This window comes from Hemicordylus capensis, chromosome 14 (assembly GCF_027244095.1).
Source record: "Hemicordylus capensis ecotype Gifberg chromosome 14, rHemCap1.1.pri, whole genome shotgun sequence".
In the NCBI taxonomy this organism is placed as follows: domain Eukaryota; kingdom Metazoa; phylum Chordata; class Lepidosauria; order Squamata; family Cordylidae; genus Hemicordylus; species Hemicordylus capensis.
Window position 1 is genome coordinate 11,792,058 of NC_069670.1, and position 18,402 is coordinate 11,810,459.

Here is an 18,402-nt window from a genome sequence, read left to right on the forward strand (position 1 = left end):
CCCCCCTGCCTTCAAGGGCACCTCCACAAAACCAGCAACATCTGAGGACTCCAGACACTGACAAGCGCCCTGCCTGCACCCAAACTCTCCGCAAAGGTGAGGCGCCAGAGAAGCGGGGCACACGGGAGCCTTTGGGGAACCAGAAGAGGGGGACGTCAGCACTGGAAGGGACCCCGGAGGGTTGCCAGAGGTTGCTGGACTACCACTCCCATCGTCCCTTGCCACCACGGGGATGTGGGAGTAGTAGTCCAGCGGAGTCTGGGGGCCCTGGTCTAAGCGGCAGATCCCCTGGGGAAGCCACTCGGCTCTGCCTCCATGCAGGTCAGCTGCTGCGGCCACACAGCGCCCGGGGCTTGTCTCGGCAGGGCTGCCCCATCACACGCCACGGCGGGCCCAGCCGGAGGGGGAGACCGCAGGCCTCCTCCTGCCGATGGCTCCTGCTCAGTGGCCCTTGGCACAATGCCCCGCTGCGGGGCTGGCCGGAGGAGGAGGATGCCGAACCCGCTCCAGCGGGAGACCGAGAACCGAGGCCTGGCACCGCCAAGCCGCTCCTGCTCCTCGGCGACAGCAGCTATTTCCTCGAGGGCCCTCATCCGAGAGCCGCGGGCCTGAGCTCTGTTTGCTCGCCGGCTGCCAAGAAGCAAGGCAGCCCAAGCCGGACAGGCAGGTCCAGGGCTGCTGGTCTGGGCAGGCGGGAAGAGCCTCGCACTCTGGTGGCCCCAGAGGGTGGCAGGATCAGCCTTGCCAGGGAGCAGCGCTCTCCTCCCCCCGCCCCTGCTGCCCGTGCTGTCAGGAGAGGGCAGAGATCCTCCGACATGCAGCCCTGGGCACAACTGGGGCATCCCTCCCAGCCACCACCTGCTCAGGGGAGAGGAATGGGCCAGAAAGGGGCTCCCGGCGGGCTTGGCAAAGGAAAGCTCTGGCAAGTTTTGAGAGCTGCTGCGGGTCTGCCTTCAAAGTGCTAAAACGCCAGAAGGCAGCGTGACCCAGTGGCTACAGCGCACAGAGGTCTCGAGACGGAAATCAACACGGACTCCTCTGGCACAGTGACTGTGGCGTGGTGAAGCATCATCCATTTCTGTGCATCTCGGGGAGGGGAGGTCAGCCTTTCTTCTTCGGGCCTGCATTCAGCGACCGGAGGTAAAAGGCTGGTGGTAGAATATGCTGAAAATGTACCGCTAAAATGTTTTGTTCCACCACCATCGATTCAGAAAGGACATTTTGAAAAGGCTGCCCGATTCTGGCTTGGAGCCTGAGAGCAGAGGGGGCCTTCCTAACCCTCTCCACTCCTGCTAAGCCCCCTAAAAATCCACTCCGGCGGGTCGGAGCAGCCAGGGAGGAGGGATTGGCATACATGGACACACCCGGCTCCCGCTCGTGTAAACAGAAGGGCCTTTGGGCGGTGCAAGGGGCACCTTGAATCCAGGCCTCTGTGATGGTCAAAGCCATTCACACAGAGCTGGACCACAGGGAATCAACACAGGATTCACAATAAATCAACAGGAGGACCCTGAATCAACACACAAACGACTCCTCCAGCAAAAGATTCCTTGCATACTTTCGTCATGAGGTGAGTGCGTAGCGGCTAGGAGCATGAGATGTCCCCACTTCAAATTTGACCCCTGCCACAACACTCTCTAGAGGCGGCCCACCAGCTCTCAGCCTCAGCTCCCACGCCCCACAAAACCTCTAGCATTGGGGCAATAAGACTGAGCTCCTTGCAGAGGTGTTCTGGTCCTTCCCAAGATAGTTTATGTGAAACTGTCTCAATACTGAAGGAGTGCACTGAATAAGTGGCTAAATGTTATTGCCGCAGTATTTACCATCCTGAGAACCTCTGCCCTCCTTTTTTTGTTACAAGATGGAATCCCGGGCTGGGCTTGGTTTGCATTTGGTTACTAGTCCTCAAGGTGGTGGAGATGCGTCAAACATACAGGCAGCAAGAGGCTCCCACGTTTAAGGAAGCAGACTTGAAGCACCTTCCAGAAATGCCTGCCCCTTCTTCTTGGTCTCACCAGAAGTGGCCTTCAATTGGGTCCCTCCAGCCCTGCCCACCTCACAGGTCTGCTTTGGGGCTGAGTCAGCGGAGGCTGCCTGCCTGAGCCAAGCACCCTACCCACCCCACCCTCTCGGGGCTCTCTCACCTCTTTCCCCGTTAGGACGTGCCGCGCCAACTTGACCTTGGCGAAGTTGCCTTTGCCGATGGTCTTCAGCAAGCGGTAGTTCCCGATGTGCGGCTGCTCGTCAGCAGAGGTGGCCGGGGTGCGGCCTCGCAGCATGTTGGACTTTGTGCTGGGCTTGGACTCCGGATGTCCCAAGGCCGGCTGAGGAGACATTTAAGAAGGAAAGAGAGAAGCGTCACAAGTTGGCTTCTGGGGAATCCGAGTCATTCCGGGCAAGGAGAAGGGCATCCTCTCTACGCTCCCACGGAGCAAGCAGTCAACACTGAAACAGCAGTCGTTCAAGAAGGCCACACAAGTCACTAGTCCCTATGGAAACCCGCTTGGTATGCACAAGGCCCACTGGACTGCCTAGTTTGGCACAGAATTCTGGATTTAAAAACCCCGCCCAGAGTACACCCAGTCTTGGATGCCATCACCCTAGAGAGAGCCTCTTCCCTTCTCGCAAAGCTGCCCAGCACACGCTGGATGGGACAACTGGCCGCTGAATAAGCGGTGGCTGCTGCCAGTGGCAGCACCGCGGCCCAGCAATCCCGCAGAGGCCAGATCCGGGATGCTATCAGATCCAGGAAGGGAGTGGTCAGGCACTCTGTGGACTCCATGGTGGCACTCTACTCCGGGAGCCTGGCTTCCTTAAAAGGCCAGCTCTGTTTCCAGTTTGCCCTGGGCCGGGCAGCAGGTTGCCTGGAAGGTGGCTCCAGACTTTACTCGCAGACTGCACTGGGGCTGGTGGGGGGACACAGAGCTGGCTCCGGAATTCAAAGCGGCACCCCGCCCGGCCGACAGCCCGTGCCACATCCTCCAAGGCAGTGTTTCTCAACCACCGCTCTGGCCCGCAAGGTGTTGGGTACTGGTCTGTGAGGCATGACTAATAAAAGTTCATTTCACTTCCTCGGAATTTCGCTGCCCAAAGTTGTGGGGTTATTTGGGGGGTGGGGGTGAGACCCCCTTGCTAACTGTTGGTCCAGGAAAGTGCGCACAAATAATGTACCGGTCTGTGACTCCAAAAACATTGAGGAACACTGCTCCAAGGCTGCTACCTGCCTTATCTTGCCGATCACAGACACCCTGTCACTACAAACCCCATTCCACAGATGGGGAAGTCAGTCAGACACAGACACATGGCTGGGTGCACAAATCGAGGCCATCCGTGGTTCCCGTTATTATGAAGGAAGCATGATGTATGTGACCCAGTCACTGTGCACTGGGCTTTGCAGAAGCCAAAAGGGACAGGTCCCTGCCCTGAGGAGCTTACCATCCAAGTAACTTCCGTTCCCTTCTACCGAGATGGAAGAGCCCTCCCCCCCCACACCCTCCAGGCCAGATGACACCCTCCGCCCCATCCCTCCGGATGGGCCACTGCGGGAGGGCAGAAATGTTGCAGCCTTGCTCAATGCCAAGCCTTCTCCCCCGTTTCCAGACGTCCCCCTATTACCGAGGGCCTGCGAATGTCTGCAAACCCTAATGAGCATAGCCAGAATCTCTCCCTAAAGCCTTCTTCAAAGAATGCCGGGCTATTCTCACGGCACTGGTGAAGGAGTCTGCCTTGCTGGGAGAACCAAGTTAAGACGAACCCCACCAAAACATTGGCCACTCACAGCGGATCATGACGCCAGCCACATGCCGTTTCCCCATCTGGGACTCTTGTTATATCCCCGCATGCTTGGTCCGATTCCCGCGCACTCACTGGGGCAGGCCTCTTCCTGCTGGGAGGGGTCCTGCTTTGCTTGCACCCCATCCGTGGTGTGCAGTACTGGAGAACCGAGAGTGACTGGAGCACTCCCACGGAGTCACCTGGCCCAATGCAATCCAGATGACGACGACGACACATATTGTATATACTGCTCTTCAACCAAGGTTCTCAGCGAGGTTTACACAGAAAAAGAATACATAAAGAAGATGGTCCCCTGTCACCAAAGGGCTCACAATCCAAAAGGGAACATGGCACATACCAGCAACAGCCACTGGAGGGATGCTGTGCTGGGGTTGGGTAGGGCCAGTTGCTCTCCCCGTGCTTAATATAAGAAAATCACCACTTTAAAAGGGGTCTCTTGGCTGAGTCAGCAGGGGTACCAGCCCCCCTCTCCCACCAGCCCTCCACTCCCGGTGGCAGTGGGGTCAGCGAGATTGCCTTAAAGGCAACCCAGACCAGGCTGTAGATGTCTGTGACTCTCTTTGGGGGTCGGACAGTTGCTCCCGGTCCAGGCAGTCTGGCACCGGGGGGTTGTGCAGGGAGCCCCCAGCGACCCACAGCACCGACAGGACCCGTGACCCACACCTGGCCGGCTCTGCAAGGATGCCGTGGGCCGTTGCTCTCCTGGGTCCACCCCCCCAGCTGAGCCCCCATTCCCAAAGGCACCCAGAATCAAGCGCTGCGTCGCTCATCTATAATTGACACCCAGGCAGGGGACGGAAGAAGGATGAAAAGGAACCCCAGGCGGTGGTGAGAGATGAAGCAACCACATCTCCACTCTTGAGAGCATTGGGCGGGGGGGGAGGCTTTGTTCAGCCGCAGTTTCAACTGAACGTGCCTTGGGCACAAGGGGGAGGAGGGCGGGATGTATGCTCAAAGGGTGGCCTGTTCCGAAGTGATGTGGGACCTGACAGGATCTCAGGGTCCTGCCAGGGGAAGGCTGGAGTCACACAAGGAAAATCCCGGACGCCAGCAAGGGCAGGCCAGGCTGGCCCTGACTGGGATCAAGGGTGCGTCTGCCATCCAAGCACAGGGAGTGCCGCAGATCTGTTTAGCCCAGCGTCCTGTTTCCGACAGAGGGCTTCTCAGAGTCTTCCAACCAGAGGGCTCCGAGACAGCCACGGGCAGGCCGTGGAAGCAAGCGCTCTTCGTGGTTAGTTTGGTATTCACGGGCAGGGGGCCTCCCGAGGGGGGGTGTTGGGGGTGGGGGTCCATTCAGCAATCCCGACAGGAGGAGGAAAGTCCCCCTTGGAACCAGTAGAAGGATACATGACAAGACAAAGCTGCCTTCTCCCGAGTCAGAGGCTTGGCTCGTCTTGCTCAGGACTGCCTGCCCTCCGCAGTTTCAGACAAGGGCCTTTCCCGGCTCTACTTGGAGATGCTGCCAGGGCGTGAACCTGGGACCTTCTGCGTGCAAAGCAGGGGCTCTAGCTCTGAACTACGGCTCCAACCCCTAAGGGGAAGACCTTACCGCAGGCGGTGCCTGCGTACAGTCGCCCATCCAAATGCAAACCAAGGGAGACCCTGCTTAGCAAAGGGGCAATTCCGGCTCGCTGCCACGTGGCTAGCTCTCCCTCTCCCCAGGGGCAGGCGCTCTGCCACGGAGCTACAGCCCCTCCCCATACGTGTGGGGATGAGCTGCAAAGACAAGGTACCTGTTACACACAACCCTGCACCAGCTGCAAAGGACATCCAGGGAAATGAGTCCTAAAAAACCCCACAACCGGCCCTGGAGAGTGTCACCTTTCCAGCGTTGAGGCTCCGGTTCCTCTCCAGGAAGCAGGTGCACTTCCATTTGCCTTTGATCTGCAGCAGACGCCTGGAAACGCAGAGGGGCCGAGGTCGCTGCCTTCTACGGAGCCAGACCATCGGTCCCTCTAGCTCAGGACTGTCTACACAGACTGGCAGCGGCTCCCGGTGTGGGGAATGCACCGGGAGCCCTGAATCCTGCGGGGAGAAGGCAGGCGGCTTCTTCAGAGAGCCTTCGGCTGATCACCTTGACAAAAATACCCGGATCAATAAGGGTGTCTGGAGCCGCGGCAGAACTCAGCCCAACAGAAGAGGCCGAGTAGCATCATCCTGGCGCCTCCCAATGCCCACCGGGCACCTCTGCAACCTCCTCCTCCTCCACCGCCAACCGCCGCTCCTCTTTAAAGCCCTCAATGACTCGGGCCCCAAAGGCTTTGGCAAAGAGCACCAGCTTCCCCAAATGTGCCAAGTGCCCTGCAGGCCCCAATTAGGACTCGGCCGCTCTTCCAGAGGAGGAGGGCGACACGGGGGAAAGGGCACGCGCACACCCACTCCGCGGGATGACGGCACCTTTCCCCCACAGCCACCGCGCGCCTCTCTTTGGGGCCATTCCCCTCCCTCGCTGGGGTGGAGGTGGTTGAACAGGTGCGCTTGTCAGCGGCACCCTGATGGATTTCTGCGGAAGCCTCTCCCCTGAGAACCTGGGAGCGTCCCAGACCGTGGCACTCTCCCAGGGCCATTCACAGCGGCGCGCGGCAGGGTGAGTGCTCGGGAAATCAAGAGGGCCCGGCGGCATGCAGCCTGGGATCCGTGGGTCAGCCCTGTGCCGGCGTGGGGGCTGGCCGCTTCCCCCGGCCCCCCAACGAGAGGGCAGTAGTCACGTCTGCCTCGGGCCAGGTTTCTGCCACCCAGGCGGGCACATGCAGGAGCGGCAACAGGAAGAGCTCGCCCGTGCAAACCCACGGGTATCCGATTTCACTGATCGCCCGCGAGAAGGCGGACGCTGCCGCCGCCGCGGTTCTCGCTGACAAAAGGTTTCCAGAAACCTGCCCCAGAGGTTGACACGCAATATGCTGATGCGGAGCCAGAGAGCCAGCTCGCTCTCTAGGCCCTGTGAGGACCGCGGCGCTGAAGGGGGCGGCTTCTGGCTCGTGCTTCGGAAGCCACGAGCGCAGATGTCAGCGCCCCAAGTTTCAGCGAGCTGGACAAGAACATCTGGGGAAACCCGCCACTTGCATCTGGAGCGAACAGTTCTGGAGGGCAGGCAGGCAGCCTTCCCCACACACAGAATATCGGGATTTGCTTTATACAGAGTCAGGCCCTGGGTCTATCTAGCTCAGCACTGTCTACTCTGACTGGCAGCATCTGCCCAGAGTTCCCTTCCCCAGCCGTACCTGGAGATGCTGCCAGGGAGTGAACCTGGGGCCGTCTGCAAGCCAAGCAGAGGCTCCAACGCTGAGCTACGGTCTCCATCCCCCTCGACTAGCCAGCCAGGTTCTGGGGGCCTCTATTGATGGGCTAGTAACAGAGAAACTACTCAAAAGGCAGATCAATGAGTGGAAAATTCTTCCAACAGACAGTCCACGTTTTCGGAACAAAAATCAGATCCCTGGAGTTAGGCGGCTGAGTCACGTAAAATGCTCTAAAAGAAGCCGCCGTTTGGATTAACGGCTTTGTGAGGTTTCGGTCCGGCCTGGCCCCTAGAAGGTGGCTCGGGAGGAGGGCCAAAGGGACCCTCTGCAAGGCCACCGGAGCGAGGCAGATTGACCACAAAATCCATTTCAGGGCTCCCAGCGCCGCTCGGGACCTTGATCAGCAAGGCGAAGTCAAGTGTAGCTGCCCCAGACAGCTTCCGCCACACGGAGAGGGAGGCTCTCCGTCCTCGAGAGAGGCTCCGTTCTCTGGATCAAGCAAATCCGGTTTGATCAGGCAACCTGTTTCCCTTGGGACTGTACCTGGGTTGAGCTTGGAAGGAGGGGGGGGCCTCAGGCCTGAGCACTCCCCCCCCCACCCCCTCAGTGTGGTGAGAGGTGAGCGTCAAGCTGGGGGAGAAAAATCCCACACTCAAAATCCCGTGGAGCTGAGAAAGAAAACCGACTTCCGGAGCAGGCTGAAGCATCTCTTGGGATGGGTGGCCTTTTGCCTCCTGGGACAAGGAGATCTCCCTGTCCAGCAGTGCGGGAGCCCAAGGCCTGCCCTCCATCTCCCCCTGAGCACAATTCCACAGTGGGGCAGGATGCCATCTCTCAACTGGGCCCCTGCTCCCTAAACCCAGCGCCCGCCCCCCCCCCCGCCACTCCCCAAGAGCTAAGCTAGAATCAGAAAAGCTCGCCCAAAGAAGCGGTTTCCGGCGTCCCATTATCTGGGTGGCCGGGTAAATCCGAGAACAGAACCCGGCCCGGGGGGGGGGGAGAGGAGAGGAGGCGGAAGAGACTTACTACTCCCATCGTCATTGGCGCGAGGCGTCTGCTCCCTCCGCTCATGGGAGGCTGCCTTCCTCTGCCGCCTCACGCAGTGGCGCTTCTGCCTGGCCAAGCACCTTCGGCTCCAGAGCGCCCCTTGCCAGCCAGAGGGGAGCTGGACCTCATGGAGCCGCCACGGCCGCTGCTCGGGGACGGGGGTGGGGGAGGCCAGGCAGGGCCCAGCCGCACCTGGGCGGCCGAGAAGCAGCGGCGGTGACGACGACGGCGGGGTGTGCTGCAATCCCAAACGGCGGCCGACAAGTCTGAGCAGAGAGGCGGCGTCGGGCAGGGCGGTGCAGGCTCAAGCGCCGTGGCCCGGGAGGGGAGCAGCCGGCACGCAGCCCCCCCCGCCACTTGTTGACCCACAGCGAAGCCTCCCCACAGGAGCAAAGTACAGCAACAGCCCTGAGGAAGTGCAGCTTCCTCCTCCAACCGGCGCTCAGTCTCCACCTCCGATACCTGAGCGAGGCCAACACCTTTCGCAATTCCCCCAATCGCCGAGCCAGAAAGAAAGCACCTGGGCGGTTTGGCAGGTCCCTGGAGCCTGTTTTCAAGCAGGGCGGGGGGTGGGGGTGGGGGGTGGAGAAGAACAGGAAAGGGAGAATCTGGGGGGGGGGGCGGGGAGGAAGAGAGAGAACCCGACACCTTCACCTTCACTAACAGGTTAAGCAGAGGGGGAGCAAGGTTTCCCGAGCTGATCTTCCTTGGAAGAGATCCCAGAAGCCCCATTCCCAGAGGGCCCCCCTCCCTCCCTCCCTCCTTCCCGGGAGGAAGGAAAGGTAGGAAGAAACCTGCATTTCACTCCAGGGGAGGAGAAAGCAAGAGAGCGAGAAAGCAAGAGTTGCAGCAACGTCACACTTCTCCACCACAGGAAGCTGCCTGCCCCACCCATGTCAACGGCAGGCAGGGCTGTGGAGAGAGACAGGAAGGGAACGCAACAGGCTTCTGAAGGGGCGAAATTAATCCCCCAGGTGATCCGGGGGCTTTGGCAGGCAAGAACGTGAGGACATCAGAACAGCCCTGCTGCTGGATCAGGCCCAAGGAGGCCTCTCTAGTCCAGCCTCCTGTTTCCCACAGTGGCCGACCAGATGCCTCTGGGGAGCCCACAGGCCAGAGGGATGTGTGGCTCCCTGCAGCTGGGATCAAGAGGCACCTTGCCTCGGAGGCTGGAGGTGGCCCACAGCCACCAGACTAGTAGCCATCGATAGACCTGTCCTCCATGAATTTGGCAAGGCCCCTTTTAAAGCCGTCCAAGCTGGTGGCCATCACCACATCCCGTGGCAGAGATTTCCATAGATTAATTCTACACAGTGTGAAAAAGCACTTCTTCTAGTCAGTCCTAAATTTCCGGACCTCCAGTTTCATGGGGTGACCCCCGGTTCTAGAGTCAGAATCTGTTGTGGATTTGACTAACCCAAATAGTTTAATGTCATTTGGCCACTTCGCTGCTTACCCCAACTTCCAGATCATTTATGAACAAGTTAAAGAGCACTGGTCCCAGTACAGCTCCCTGGGGGACCCCACTTCCTACCTACCTCCATTGTGAAAACTGTCCATTTATTCCTACTCGCTGTTTCCTGATCCACACATGAAACTGCTAAGTTTACTCAAGAGCCTTTGCTGGGGAACTTTGTCAACAGCTTTTTGGAAGTCCAGGTATACTATGTCAACCGGATACCTTTATCCAAATGCCTGTTGACACTCTCAAAGAACTCCAAAAGGTGAGTGAGGCAAGACTTTCCCTTGCAGAAGCCATGCCGGTTCTCCTTCGACGAGGCCTCCTCTTCTATATGCTTAACAATTTTGTCCTTAAGTATGCTTTCCATCAATTTACAGTTAAGCCTGTAATTTCCCGGACCCCCCCTGGATCCCAAGATGCTGGCCAGCCCCCACAGAAGATCACATTCACCATGTGGAGCAAGGGGCTTCTCTGCAGGACTCTGGACACGTTAAAAAAGAAGAAGTCAGAATCCTGAACCAAGAGAAGCTGGATGCGGCAGTCGTGGTGTGTTGTGCAAATTAAGCATATCTGCACACATTCTCAAAGCGTAACTGATGCGGTCTCTGCCAGCCTCGGGAAGGCCGCTGGAAAGTTTATTCAGCTCACTCCTCTGGGATTTCACCATGCCCTTGTGCTTGCAAGTATATCATAAGGGCTAAGAACTTAAAAAATAAAACATAAACCCCCCAAAGCTGAAATCCCCAGGAAGATGAATCCTGCGGCCAAAGTACAAGGCTGTGTGACTTCCCTGTCCTCCCACAGAATTGTGGGACACACCCCAACCTGCCACCAAAAGGCTCGGTTTGTTGCGTTATTAATCGGATAGAGTACACAGAAGCGCCAGCTGCAGTGCTCAACCAGGTCTGCCCAGCAGAGGTGCAGTTGTGCGGTTTCAACTGAGAAGCACGATACCATTAGGAACACAGGGAGCTGCCGTATACTGAGTCAGACCCTTGGTCTATCTAGCTCAGGATTGTCTTCACAGACTGGCAGCGGCTTCTCCAAGGTTGCAGGCAGGAGTCTCTCTCAGCCCTACCTTGGAGATGCTGCTGCCAGGGAGGGAACTTGGAACCTTCTTCTGCTCTTCCCAGAAAGAGAAGGGCCCATCCACAGTACCGGCCCCTGCAGAGTTCTGGACTTCCCAACCCCAGCCAGACACCCTAAGAGCCGTCGCCAGCTGCAGGGCCGGCCGACATGACCGAGAGATGCCGCGCTGACGCAAGCACACACCGCGGCGCGCGGCGGGGCTCAGCGGGACTGGGTGAGCCAGGCTTCGCAGAATTCATCCAGACTGCAAGCTCGTTATTTTCCTTCTGGATCGACTTCCCACTTCAGCCAGCAGCCTTTTCAGAGGACAGTGCCTCAGAAGCTGTGAGCTGCCCCAGCTTCTCCATTGTGTGACCTAGAACCCCATTCCGGGAAACCACCCGAGGCTCGGCCACCAAGCGGCCTTTGGCCCAAGTCAGACCACTGGCTGCCCTTGCCCGCTGTGCTCTCCTCCAACCAACTTCTCGGGCATTCCCCTCTCTCATCAGGGCTACCCGAGTCCCCCTCAGGCAAACACTGAACCCGGGAGCTGCTGCATGCAGAACTGGTGCTTCACCGCGAGAACTCTGGGCCGGTGTCCCTTACAGCAGGGATTCTGGGGTGCTGGAAACACCCACAGAAGCACTGCTCCATCGAGGCCTGCTCGGGCTGGCAGCCGCTCTCCAAGGTTCCAAGCAGAGACAAGCTCCTCCCAGAACAAGGAGCTGCCTTGACCGTCGGCCCACCACACGCAGGCCCGTCTGCTCCGACTGGTGCCTGTTTCAGCGGGAGAGGCTGACGGGGACCGGACCCGGATGCTCGGCGGCTGAGCGGCGGCCTCTCCCCGACCCGCAACCAGGTGGCTGCACCAACGCGCCCGAGGACGGCCCGCGATAAAGCCGCTCACCAAACGAGCAGTCTGGGGGGAAACAGGGAAGTGACTCAGGCCCTTCCCGGGCCGCTGTGGGGCTGGCCTGCTTCCCTCCCCTTCGGCTCAGCCTGCCTGATCAGAATTTCAGCCCAGAAATGCCCAAGGCAGCAGCAGGGGCGGCTCCTCTTTGAACATCTCCGCCGCCAGGTGCCAGAAGGATAGGCAGTCGACTATTTTCTTGACTGCACCCCAGGACAGCAGCAGCAGCAACACAAAGCGGCAACCCGCTCCTGCTGGTGGGACTCACATTTTAGTTGATGAACCCGCTGACTGCAGCTCTAGCAATAGAGACAGACACAAAAACAGCCCTTGGAGGGAAAATGGGGTGGGGCCATATGCACCCACATGCAGTCCCTACCCCATCCCAGGATCTTTTGTGCCACTTCAGGCTCTTGTCCGGGGGGGGGGGGGTGCCAAGCTGAGGCTCTCCAGCTGTGGTTGGACTACAACTCCCATCATCCCCAGCTGCACTGAATTGGGATAACAGAATCACAGTGGAAGGGCCTTTGAGGTCTTCTGGTCTAACCCTCTGCTCCGCAAATGTGGCGTCTCACCCTGGCCACTGCTCTAGCCCTTCAGGTTTCTAGTCCTCAGGAAGGCAGGTTTGGAAACCCACCCCCAAATCCACGAAAAGCCCAAGATCCAGGCAAGAAACGACCAGGCCCATGACGTTTCTCCAGGGATCATGATTTGCTAGCCCACATCTTAGCACCAAGTGCCTCTTCCAGCTCAATGCATTTCCCTCACCTTTGGAAACCCTCTTTGTTTAGGAAAGCACTTAATCGGTTCACTGTTTGGATTGTTTCCTGCCAGTTCTGCTCTCTGACGTATTGTTCTTGACTCACGTTTGTTGTCAACCTGAGTTTTAAATTGTTTTGAAGATTGCATTGTGTTTTAACTGGCGGCTAGCCATGTTGAGTGGAAAGGTGGGATGTATAAACACTTACAGAAAATAAACAGACTGTGCGTTTTTAAATCTGAAACCTGACATGTTGTTATTATTTAGAATATATCCCACTTTTCAACAAAGTTCATATATAAATATGTGGCTTACAAGGCAGAAGTGTTTTACATTTCATAGCAAAATATGTACATGACATCTTAAGGTTTAGGTGCTGGGGGTTCCTTGCCAGAAAGGGGCTCTCACTTTAAAAGGAGACAGACCCCAGCGAAAGCCAGTGGGTCAGGGGAGGGACACTTGCTGAAAGAAGCCCTGCTCAACCGAAGAAGAGAGCTGCCATTCGGAGAAGGTGGCCCTTGGCCAGATGATCGGGGATTTCAGGAGGGAATCAGAAGGCTGCGACACAATTGGAAATGCAGCCAGCAGCCAATTTAGCACCTTCGTGTCAGGGCCATGGAAATGAAGAGGGATTCCATGTGCAAAGGAGAGGTGAGGCTTGAAAGGGAAAGTCCCTCCGGCCCCTGACTCCGCCGCAGGCTGCCTCGTGGAGGGGACTGAGCCCACCTGGAGCCCGCAAGGAGGGAGATCTTTGTTCCCCACCTCCTGCAAAAGTCAGGCATCGCGGGCTGATGTGCAACACCCCCCAGGTGTGACATGCAGAGGGCCCTGGGCCATTTCCCAATGGGGGGGGGGGGGCTGGGAGGAAGGGCCCCAGAGCCCTCTTCTGGAGGAGGCTTCTGCTGGAAACAGGGCCATTTAAATACTTCTGCAAAAGATGGGCAATGGATACAGCTGCTGGAAGAGCGGGTGCCCCGGAAGCAGCCCTAATCCTGCAATGGGTGACAGCATGTGCTATCCCTCCCCGGCTATTCCTCCACTCACCCTCCTCCCTGTCCACGGGTAGACTGCAAGCTCCCGGGGGGCAGAGAGCGGTCTTTGTGCTTGTGCAACCCCAGGAAACACCATATAACCTCCTGGCATCTGTAACAAACGACCCCGGCATCAGGGAGCGACACCGGGGCACTGCTGCTAATGCCATTACCTTCCTTCCCAAAGAAAACCTCCTATAAAAGCAACAGAGGCCATGCAGACAAGGCAACGAAAAGCCACGCAAAAAGCATTTAAACAGAACCACCAAAGGCATGGCATCTAATCCCAGCAACATAAGAAGCCTCTGGACTGTGGGGGGCATGAAACAGGGACCCAAGGACAGCGAGGGAGCCAGCCTGGTGTCCCCGGGAAGGACACTCCACAGCGGCGAGGCCACCACCAAAGAGGCTGCCTCTCTGGCAGCTGCCCCTCACATTTCTGCTTGCCCCCCCCCCCGGCAGATCAAAGGACTGGGCCAGCCCCACAGGGAGCCGGCTCCTGCTGTGATCCCAGGTCCTGGCTGTGGGTCTGGAGAGCTTGCTGCTCCCTCTCCTCAGCTTTCCTTGCAGCCTCCCTGCATTCGGGGCTTGCTCACTGGCTCTGGAAGGACCCCTTCTGGCTCCAGCCTAGAGAAGTCTCCTCCCGCCAGTGCCTGGGCCGTGAAGCTTGTTCCGACGTTAAGGTCTCATAGGAGCACAGGCAGCTGCCTTCTGCCGAGTCAGACGACTGGTCTATCTAGCTCAGTGTTGTCTCCACGGACTGGCAGCAACTCTCCATAGGGGTGGGGTGTTTTTGCCACCTCCTCCTACAGACCCCAGCACCCAAACGCGGTCTGCCAAATGGCACAGCCACGAAGTCCCTGCCAAGACATTTTAGGCCACTTTTCTGCTAAAAGTTAATATACAAGGTGGTTTACAGGGAGTAGAAACAACAGTATTTATATAAAAACAAGAAGCAGAGACAATAAATAATTAAGATCTTTCCAACTTAAACACTGCGCAGATCAATAAGAAAACCCTCATCGGATCAAAATAGCAGCAACATCAAGACGCCACAGCCATTAGGAGGAACTAAAGACCTCGGCAAACAGTTGACCTCTGGCGAAGGCCAAGGCTCCCCCCGCCCCCCTGGTCGTTGCTTAGCCTCCACCACAACTACCCCACTGCTCTGCAGGGTCCTGCCTGGGACAATGATGAGACATCCACAGGCTGGCAGGACAGGCGGGATGCAGAAGGAAGGCGGCCTCTCAGGGGAAGGACTGTAACTCGGTGGAAACGCCCAGGTCCCATCCCTGGCAGCATCTCCAGGTGAGTCTGGAGACCCCCTTCTCTGGATGAAACCCCCGAAGAGCTGCAGCCAATCAGAGTAGACAACCCAGAGCCAGATCGGCCAATGGTATAAGGCAGCTTCCTATGTGCCACGCTCTGCGGACATATGCAAGTCCTCAGCCCTCAACACCCTGCACCAGATGGTGACGTACGGCAAAGGCGCTGCAATCCCACACACATGCAAGGTTTCCTGGGTGGGAAAGCTCTCCACGCCCTTTGCTGCCTCCATCAACCTTCGTCACCGCCATGGATTTATCACACATACACACACATCGCCAACTTCCAGGGGTTTGCAAAGCGAACGTGTCCTCAAAGCATGAGTCTCTCTCTCTCTCTCTCTCTCTCCTTCTCGTGTAAGCTGTCTGGCACTGAACTGGAAACCCTGCACCAGATGGCTGTGGTTCAGACAAGCTCCGCTCGGCTGCAGATGGGCCGATGGGCTCCCTCCTTTGGGTCACCGGAGGCTCTCTGCAAGCTCCAGCTCTGCGCCAAGACAAAGGCTCTTCCGCAGAGCCGATGGGTGCCCCCACAGCTTGCATTGCCTCAAGCCCAAAGGGGGATTGGACGCATTCGGGGAGGAAGAGAAGTCCATCCGTACCTAGAGGTCATGATGGCCAGGTGAGACCTCCGTCTTCAAAGGCAAGATAACTCAGACTATCAACTGTTGGGGAGCAACGGCAGGGGCAGGGGGGATGCCTTCGAGTCCGGCTTGTAGGCTTCTTGGAAGCATCTGGTGGGGGCCATCGTGGGGAACAGGGTGCCGAAACCAATGGACTCCACAGGGCTCTCTTCTCTACATGTTTTAACGCAGACTTTTGTTGCATCAAGAAGGTCCAAGGAGCCACCATAGTCTGCCATGGCCAGCACTGGCTCAAAACTAGAGAAGTGCCCATCAGGACCACGCTGCGCTGCGAGACCCCTGAGAGAAGCCCAAGCCAACCAGTCTCAGGAGCAGAGAGCAGGCTTGCTCTCCCTGGAACAGGACTCTCTGAGCGCCATGACTTTCCCACACAGGAGTGGATGCCAAGCGTTCGTTTGCAGGAGAGAAGAGGGAGACAGGACTAATCCTGCCCCCCACCCAGAGCGACCTCAGCTATTTGGGAGACAAGTCAAAGAAGGCTGCATCTCCACCTGGTCACACTTGGCTGTTGAAAACTGGCTTGTATATATACAGCCAATCCCAGACTGTGGGGAGGGAGAAGACACCCCGATTCGTGTTTACGACTCGTGTTTCTTAGGATGACATCATTCCAAGATGGCTGCCCTCTCACATCAAGTGACCAGATTTAAGCTGGTCCCAACAGCCCACACAACAATGTCTTGTGCTCAAAGGTTACAGAAAATGACTTCATTGTTGAGTTTCTATCATGGTGTTGGGCAACTTGTCAGAGCTCTGAAGCAACCGCGTCGTTGTGGCCAGCAGCTAGAGGCGGTCATGTCTGCAGGTCAGGTTCTTCCTCCGGAGAAGACAGAGCAGGCTGAATGAGGCCAACCTCTTCGATCTGAGCACAGCAGGATGAGCCAGACTAGCACCTTTAGTTTGTTTGCAGAATAGGTGCTGGGAGGGTTAGCAGCGAGCAATCATGGGAAAGAAACAAAATCAAGTGAAAGATTGCCCCAGTTCCAGGGCTGGTTTAGCTGGAAGGTTTTCTCCTCCACGCTGGAAATGCCACTCCCAGCTCCAAAAAGCCAGGAAGCTGAAAAGGGCAGATTGTTCAGGTGTTCTACCTGCCCTGTAGATAGGTAGGTAGGGTAGGTTCTGAAAAGACAAAGACGCACATACACAGAGGATTTCAGAATGAGTGGCCTCCTGGGCACTCAGAAAGCCCTTGCCTCTGGCCCCTGAGAAGTTGGGGTTAGAAATGCCTGCATGTCCTTCCTGACCAGAACTCACATTTGCACCTATTGTTCCAAAATAATGGAATAATGCACCGAAAGACTGAGGGCAAGATCCAGACTCTGCGACTCATGACTCAGCACCACTTCAAGGAGACCACTTAGTCAGAACTAACCGAATTCATTGCGACGGGACTTGGATAGGACTAGTTTAGTCTAGGTCCTGTGCTGAGCGTCTAGGTTCAAGGCTCTCTCCCAATGGAGAGGCAACCCATATGCGCAGCACTCGCACCCAGCAACTACAAAGGCAAGTGGGTGTTATGGCAGCCGGTCACTGAAACACACCCAACACACTGTTCAAAAGCAGGAACATACCAGCGGGGATTCGAACCAGCAACCTCCGGCTTGCTAGTCAAGTCATTTTTCCGCTGCGCCATTAGGTGGCTGCTTCTTCCCCCTCCCCATGATCCACACAGAAAGCATACAAACAACAACCCTGTGAGGTAGGTGACGCTGAGAGGTGGTGACTGGTCCAAAGCCACCCAGTGAGTATCATGGCTGAGATCTGAGCCTGCGATTTGAATCCAGGTCTGACGAAAGTCCAGCACTCTGACCATGTTACCGCACTGGCCGACTTCTATTTCCACGGTTCTCAGAAGGACCCTAGCTCTCCTCAGGTTCCTCTCAAGACAGCACTAAGCCTTTGCATGGCGCTTGCAAGTGCTTGCTTTGTGTACATTCACTCATTCCGATCTTTGCAGCAACCCTGCCAGGCAAAAATATTATTAGGAACGGAAGGTGGGCCTGCCTGAGGTCAGCCGGCAGAGAGGAGAGTCATTCAGGGGACTTCCTGATGCGGAGTTTGGCCTTCGCCAGGCTCTTCGAAGAGTCCACAGGCTTCCCAAGTGCCAGAGGTCCTCTGGAGGAGAGGAGACCCAGAGAGGGGGGAAGCAAGGGCAAAACAAGGGGTGCCTCCATGGACTGTGCCGGGCAAGCAAGCAGGCACCCACTACACACACACACACACAGACACAGGGGACACACAAGCCAAGAGAAAGTTTCCTTCCCCTCCCCACTTGGGGCTGCTCTTCCGGTCTCCTGCCGGAACCTGCCAGGCCGGTTCTTCTGTGCTGCACAACTCCAGTTATGTTTGCATCTCCCCAGCAAGATATTTGCGCTGAATAAACACCACCGAAGAGTTAATAAGAGGAGAGAAAGCTCTTTCCCTCTGGCAGGAAGAGGTCACAGAGGAACAGTTGACGCTTCACTTGGAACCCCTCCTTGCAAGCAAGGGACATGCAAGAGACACACACCTGTGCACACTCACCCACCGACCCACCCCGAGAAAGAACCACCCGGGTGTAAAAAGGAAGCCAAAGCAGAGCTGACAGCCGGCGGGTGGATTTTTCATCTATTAATCGCCCGACAATTAAATCACAACATAGATCTGAGAAAGGCTGTTCACAACAAAAGCTAGGACTCTTCATTTGCAGGAGACTCCCATCCGTAATATTCCTTTTTCTGTCACATGGACACATTATTTATTTCATTTGTTTCTTTTCTCCCCTGATGGGAGCAGCTTTTCAAAGGTTGCGCAAGAAGGCTGCTTCTAATCTGAATGAACCCTCCCGGATAAAGGATCAGGGCAGAGAGGCCTCAAAACCGTCTCAGCAAGTCCACAGTGGAGCAGGATTCAAACCCAAACCCAAGCCCAACCCACTGGCTGCTGGACCACAAAGGTCTCGATTTCCCTTCTGTGCCAACAAGCTAGTGCCCTCTGCTGCAAGCAGGTGTGTCAGCACCTCTTTGCAAGCTTCTATCAGATGGGGTTGCAGCCGGCCTGTGAAAAATTAGCCTGCTTTCTTTCAAGGCAGGAGAGGAGAACTTCTGTCCACACTGGCAAGAGATCCATCTCCAAGAGTCGG

At 57.0% G+C, this 18,402-nt stretch overlaps 1 protein-coding gene across 11 annotated transcripts in view; it reads right to left on the minus strand.

Annotated features, from left to right (window-relative positions):
* Positions 1–18,402, minus strand: part of MARK2 (microtubule affinity regulating kinase 2) — an 88,831-nt gene that overhangs the window by 25,374 nt on the left and 45,055 nt on the right. For 10 of the 11 annotated variants that reach the window (XM_053278204.1, XM_053278201.1, XM_053278197.1 and 7 more), the window contains exon 2: positions 2,145–2,324. In XM_053278204.1, coding sequence (XP_053134179.1) covers positions 2,145–2,279 — 135 coding nt within the window. In that variant the 5' untranslated portion in view covers positions 2,280–2,324. Of the gene's footprint in view, positions 1–2,144; positions 2,325–8,060; positions 8,189–18,402 lie in introns of those variants that run through there. The other variant, XM_053278198.1, reaches the window with a different exon arrangement.